Consider the following 6,970-nt stretch of genomic DNA (forward strand, 5'->3'; position numbering starts at 1 on the left):
CTAGTTTTTTGTATTTTTTAGTAGAGACGGGGTTTCACCATGTTAGCCAGGATGGTCTCGATCTCCTGACCTCATGATCTGCCCGTCTCGGCCTCCCAAAGTGCTGGGATTACAGGCTTGAGCCACCGCACCCAGCCGGAATGTCCTTCTTCTAAGAAACTAAACTGAATAGTCATAGTATTAATTTGGTTGGTTGTTTTTCCTGGGTTTTTTTTGAGACAGGGTCTTGCTTTGCTGCTCAGGCTGGAGTGCAGTGGTGCCATCATAGCTCACTGTGGCCTCAAACTCCTAGGCTCAAGAGATCCTCCCTCCTCAACCTCCCAAGTAGCTAGAACCACAGGTGTGCACCACTACGTCCATCTAACTTTTTAATTTTTTGCAGAAACGAGGTCTCACTATGTTGCCCAGGCTGGTCTTGAACTCCAGGCCTCAAGCGATCCTCTCACCTCAGCCTTCCAAAGTGCTGGGATTACAGGCATGAGCCACCGCACCCGGCCTATTTATTGAGAACCTCTGTGTGCCCGCCACTTTCCATACATCACCTCATTTACTTCTCAAAATAACCATAAGAGGCCAGGCATGGTGGCTCACGCCTGTAGCCCCACCATTTTGGGAGGCCAAGGCAGGCAGATCACCTGAGGCCAGGAGTTTGAGACCAGCCCAGCCAACGCAGCAAAACCCCGTCTCTACTAAGAATACAAAAAAATTAGCTGGGGGTGGTGGCATGTGCCTGTAATCCCAGCTACTAGAGTGGCCAAGGCACAAGAATCACTTGAACCCAGGAGGCAGAGGTTACATTGAGCCGAGATCTCGCCACTGTACTCCAGCCTGGGCGACAGAGCAAGATTCTGTCTCAAAACAACAACAACAAAACAACAACAGTAACAACAAAATAACCAGAAGAGTACAAAACCTGGTACATACTAGGTATTCAAATGTTTCCATGAATGAATGGTAAAGATATGTAGTTTTATGTTTTTCAAGATACAGCAATAAAGCCCAGAGAGATTAAGTATGCTTCCCAAGGTTACACAGCTATTGGATTCTAGCCGGATCTGCCTGACTCTAAAGTTTATGCTTTTAACACATAGCGCATGGCAGATATTTCAACGATATAATTTCCTTCCCTTTTCCTATAGTGGTTCAGAGGAAGGAGATTCTATTTTCAACAGGAGGAGATTAAAGAAGGGTTCACCGAGACGGTGGTGTTTGAACTGAGCTGTGGACAATAAGGAGGATTTGGGAAGGTCGAAAGGAGGAGAGGAGGTCGTTCGGGAAAGGGGGATGGTAGAAAGGAAGGCAGACAGAGAAGTGCAAGGTGTGTCCTGGGAATAATGGGTAGGTCACTTAGAAAAGAGATGGTAAAGGTCTAGGAAAGGTAAGCTATGAGCAATGGAGGGGCACCTTGAATGCCATGTGGGTAGGTGGCAGTCTCTCCAGTAGGCAGCGTGGAGCCACTGAAAAGTGAGCTGTGCACAGGTGAGGGCTGAGGGAGTGCAGTGCCTCCGAAGATGGCCTGGGTGGTGCTATGCCAGGTGAGCCAGAGCCACAGGGAGCCACTTGAGGCTGGAGGCCAATTAGGAGGCATTTGGGGTGGTTCAAATGACAAAAGAAGAATGTGCTGGTCCAGCTGGGTACATAGCCCCAGGAAGAGAGCATGGACAGCACAGGGAACTGCCTGGTGAGGAGAATGAGGCAGCGTTTGGATGTCGGAGTGGGCGGGGCCCAAGAGACCAGGACAGACAGGCCCAGTAATCAGGAATGGTCTGGCCATTAGTATAGGGACAGGGACTCCTGTGTCTAGGATGACAGGCTGAGCCCTAGGTTCAGGAAGCCTGGGGAGGAGAGCATGAGGAGCAGCCAGGCACTAAGGTTCAGGTACACAAGTGAGATCCTGGGGAAGATCAACAAAGCTCTGGAGGCCACTTCCAACCTAGGTTATTTTTGGGCAGCAGTGCTTAAACTGAATGTCAGGCATAGTATTCCTTCAGTAACATTGTCAGTTTTGTGTTTTTTGACCCCTGCAAGCTCTGTGTGCATATGTGGGCCTTGTATGTTGAGAAATAATGCTATGCTAAAATCTGTTAGCAGCTGGAGCAGAGTGTCCTGGCTGGAGAGGAGTTGCCAGCGAAGGGGTGGAGTGGTACAGGGACCTAAGTAATAGTCAGACCCTGCACCAGAGGGTTGTCACTGGCATTGGAGCAAGGGGATGACCTGGTAGTAGAATCATGTTAGGAAGCTTAATCAAACGATCCCAAAGACTAGATTGGGTAGCACTGAGACCTTCCTCTCCCCACCCCACCTCTGTGTGGCAAACATGCCCACTCCTCCTCATCCATCCATCACTTCTCAGCTTAAGCATCGCCTCTCTAAGCCCTTCCCTGACCCTGGCTTCAATCCCTGCCCAAATGTCAGCCCTTCTTCCTTTGAACCACCCTGCCCCCCGCTTTAGCCCCCCTCCATCAGAGCTGTGTTGTCTAAAATGGTACCTTCCCCTTACATAGACTGTGTGCAGTTTCAGCTCAACCATCATGGCTTTTATCCTTATATCCTCAGCACAGCCCTAGCATGTTAGGTCCTCATTGCATGTTTGTTGAGTGAATGAGTGAGCAAGTGAGTACTGCACATACACACTGCATTAGTCATTACTCGCCTCTATGCCTTTCTCCTCCAGACCTCCCAGCAACTCCAAGGCAGGTACTGGGTCTGATTCATCTTATTCCAACTCAGGACCTGGAACATAATGGGTGCTCAGTAGAAGTCTGTGGAAAAAAAAAAAAACAACTTTGTTCTTTTTTGAGACAGGGTTTCACCCTCTGTTGCCCAGGCGGAAGCACAATAGCAGTCATGCCTCACTCCAGCCTCAACCTCCTAGGCTCAGGTCATCCTCCCACCTAGGCCTCCCAAGTAGCTGGGACTACAGGCATAGATCACCATGCCCAGTTAATTGTTTGTAGAGATGGGGTCTCCCTATGTTGCCCAGGCTGCCCTCAAACTCCCAGGCTCAAGTGATCCTCCTGCCTCCACATCCCAAAGTGCTGGGATCACAAGCGCAAGCCACTGCACCCGACCAAAACAAAACCTCTTATGCTGATGAAGTCCTCCGGAGTTGTAACCGGCCACAGCTTCTTCCAATATCGCCCTAAGTTCAAGTCCTTCTGCATTTATTCAGTAACAGCTAACAGTGTGCAAGAGGCAGTGGGAACGCGACTCTGTGACTGCATTTGGTTTGTTATAGGATCATGTGATAACAGTGAAACTACGTGCCTCAAGGTCATTTTAGATATGTCAGACTCATAACAGATGCGCACAAAAAAAAAGTCTGTTGAATGAATGTATTATTATTATTTTTTTAACCAGGCGCTTCAAAATAGTCTTCATATAACTCCAAATACAGAGAATGCGTATGCAATAATTGCCCACTAGAGGGCACTGTTTCACATGGTCCGCGTAGACCGGAAGTTGTGAGAGAGAAGAAATTCGCACGCCTTCAGTTTCCAGTGAAACTCTGCCCGAGGGAGGGAAGAAAAGTTCCCACGGGTCCTCCATGTGATCCTAAACAGTGGGTGACCGGGGAGGATTAGAGAGTAATTTCTTTGAGTTTGCGTATACCAAATTGCAAAACCAGAGTGAAGCCCCAGGATGCTGGCAGCAGTCAGCACGGAGAAGCAGCCTGTGTCCAAGAGGAGCCTGAGTGACTGCGGGGAAAAGAGTTTAGTGGGTGACAGGGACTGATCTCAAAAGGACAGGATTGGTTTGTTTCTTTAAACAAATATTTACTGATTATCTGTGATGTGCCAAGAACTGTGCCAGACACTGGGGTTTTGTTTGTGTTTGCTTGTTTGCATTGAGGAGAAAACTGAATGTCTTGGAAGGAGAAGGGTCGGGGGTGCCCACTCCACTCCCATGTGGCATGTGTGTGGGGCAGAGTGGAGGGTTATTGGCATCCTTCCCCTGAGAAAGCTACAGGGGAAGTGGCATCCTCAGGGCAGTGTCCACTGACAACAGGAGGCGGAGAGGCTTAGGGGGCCTGGCGATTGTTTATCTTGCGGTGGGTGTCAGTGGTGGAGGAAGCTGCTGGTGGCCTCACCTCCTTTTTCATGAAGAACGCCACCTTCCCCCACCACATCTACCAACCTGCCTGACCGGTGAGTCAGGTTAGCCACATCCTCTACTCTCCTTCCCATTATGAGAGTGTCCCCAGTTCCTATCACAGGCCCCCTCTTCTGCTTATTCTCTGAAGCACATTCCCTCAAACACTTCCCTTCTGTAGCTCACCTCTCCCTTTTTCTCTGCTGGACCATCTCCATTGACGTGCAAATATGCTTTCTATCTTCCATTTTTAAAAGAGCCCCTCTTTGGGAATTTATGGATTAAAAGAGATTTAAAAGACATGTACCAAAAAAAAAAAAGGTAAAATTATAGCATTTAGGGATGTACCTCCCTCCTTGACCCCAAGTTGCCCTCCAGCTATTCATTTCTTTACCATTTCCTTCCTACTTTACCTCCCAGCTGCTTTCAACCCTGTTGATCACTCCCTCGCTTTCTTTTGTTGGCTTCTGTGATAGAAGTTTTCCTCCCACAGTCTGGTTTTGCCTTAGTCTCCTTTGCTTGTTTCTCCTATTTCCCTACAAGACTGTTAGGTCACCCTCTTCCTTCTCATCTCTGTATACTTTTTCCCTAAGTGGCTTCCCATGTGGATGTCTAACAGACATCTTAAATTTATGGCCAGAATTCTTGATTTTCTTCCCAAAGCTTGTCCTTCCTGTTTTCTCTATCTCCGCCAGGCACTGTGGCTCACGCCTTTAATCCCAGCACTTTGGGAGGCAGAGGCAGTCGGATCACGAGGTCAGGAGATCGAGACCATCCTGGCTAACAAAGTGAAACCCCGTCTCTACTAAAAATGCAAAAAATTAGCCAGGCGTGGTGACGGGTGCCTGTAGTCCCAGCTACTCGGGAGGCTGAGGCAGGAGGATAGCATGAACCCGGGAGGCAGAGCTTGCAGTGAGCCCAGATCGCGCCACTGCACTCCAGCCTGGGCGACAGAGCGAGACTCCATCTCAAAAAAAAAAAAAAAAAAGGGTTATCATATAGCAATAAAAAATGCACGTTTTATTTGTAAATTGTGCAGAGCCATTTTAAACTTTAAAACACAGACTTTGACATGCCTATGCTGAAAGCCACATAGCTCTAAAGTAAACAAGACAGTGATGCAACATCAGAACCAAGCCTCAGTTTTGCTTTGGGTGAACAGGCTTAGTTGAAGAGCTATTAATCCTATTCATATTATGTAATCTTGGGTGGGGATTATTTTCATAAAGCCCTTCCAATTTAGAATTTCCTCTCTTCTTTGCTCAGGTGTACGATCCATAGCAGAATTTTTGGCAAAGTCTAAGTCAGAAGAGACCCAGGAGGAAGTGCAGGTTCTGTTGGATTCTTTGGTCCACGGCAATCCCAAGTACCAAAATCAAGTGTATAAAGGTCTAATAGCTTTGCTGCCCTGCGAGTCCCCCAAAGCCCAGCAGCTGTCCCTGCAGACTCTCAGGACTGCCCAGGTGAGCCAAGGCTGCATGCTCCTGTGGTTCTGATTCAGATACAATAATCTTACAATTACCTTCCGCAGTTGCGCTCCACACAGGCATGAGAAACGGAGCTCAGCCTCCCACTGCATGTCTGTTGTTCAATCAGTGTTACTTCCAGAAGGCCAAGGTAGGGCAGAGAGTTCATGCCTCCCAGCAGAGTGATTTGTCCTGTTTACTTAAGGATCAGAAAGATGTTGGCAGACTTAAAAGTGGTTGAGACAAGCAACAAGGATGATGAAAGGGCTGTAGAAAAGATTAAAGGAGTCGATTTGATAGGGAAAGAATAATGGTGCATTTGTAGACAGCATGTAAGTGAAGAGGCCAGATCCCCAGTGCTGGGGAAGGCTGTTTTTTTTCCTTGTTGGCTTTTGCCCTTCTCTCAGACAGTACCCTTGGATGCAAGTGAAACCGAATTTGGGGCATGGTGAGCATATGAAGACATTGTGCCTAGTAAAGAGGGGATAGAGGCTTAAAAAGTGGCTTTAAGATGAACCATCAGGCTGGGTGCAGTGGCTCAGGCCTGTAATCCCAGCACTTTGGGAGACTGCAGCGGGCGGATCACTTGAAGTCAGGAGTTTGAGACCAACCTGGCCAACATGGTGAAACCCCGTCTCTACTAAAAGTACAAAAATTAGCTGGGCGTGGTGGCACACGCCTGTAATCCCAGCTACTTGGGAGGCTGAGTTCAGAGGATCGTTTAGCCTGAGAGGCAGAGGTTACAGTGAGCCAAGATCATGCCACTGTATTCCCTGGGCAAAAAAGTGAGATCTGTCCCCCGCCAAAAAAAAAAAAGACAAATTCAAAAATAATAATAACTGGCTGCCGTGGCATGTGCTTATAGTCCCAGCTGCTCAGGAGGCTGTGGTGGGAGGATCGCTTGAGCCCAGGAGTTTGAGGCTGCAATGAGCTATTATGGCACCACTGTACTGCAGCCTGAGTGATAGAGTGAGATCCTGTCTCTAAAACAATTTTAAAAACAGATCAGGTTATCATTATTGTCTTATTTCCACAGTTCCCATTTCTTAAGTGCCTCATACATGCCAGCCACTGTGTTAGGGGCGTAGCTAAACTCTCTCTCTTAGTCTTCAGTATACCTGATGGAGGCAGATACTATTCTCCCTTTTTTCAAAGATGGTGGAACTGAGCTCAGGAAAGTGTGTTAAGTGACTTATCCAAGGCCACATGATAAATAAAAGGTGTTTACCAAGCGAGAATTTAAATCCGCCCTCTCCTAAGTCCTTACTCTTTCTACATACCACTCTGCCTCTTCGAAAAAGGGCAATGATAGGGCCGGGTGCAGTGGCTTAGGCCTGTAATCCCAGCACTTTGGGAGACCGAGGCGGGCGGATCATGAGTTCAAGAGTTCGAGATCAGCCTGGCCAGCATGG

The 6,970-nt window shown here is 48.0% G+C and overlaps 1 protein-coding gene across 1 annotated transcript in view; it reads left to right on the plus strand.

Moving 5' to 3' along the window:
• Window positions 1–6,970, plus strand: part of LOC105555127 (chromosome unknown open reading frame, human C1orf228) — a 64,464-nt gene that overhangs the window by 40,255 nt on the left and 17,239 nt on the right. Inside the window, exon 5 of the mRNA XM_012001918.1 lies at window positions 5,359–5,555. Coding sequence (XP_011857308.1) covers window positions 5,359–5,555 — 197 coding nt within the window. The remainder of the gene's footprint in view (window positions 1–5,358; window positions 5,556–6,970) is intronic.

This window comes from Mandrillus leucophaeus, unplaced genomic scaffold (genome assembly GCF_000951045.1).
Source record: "Mandrillus leucophaeus isolate KB7577 unplaced genomic scaffold, Mleu.le_1.0 Scaffold67, whole genome shotgun sequence".
NCBI classification, from domain to species: domain Eukaryota; kingdom Metazoa; phylum Chordata; class Mammalia; order Primates; family Cercopithecidae; genus Mandrillus; species Mandrillus leucophaeus.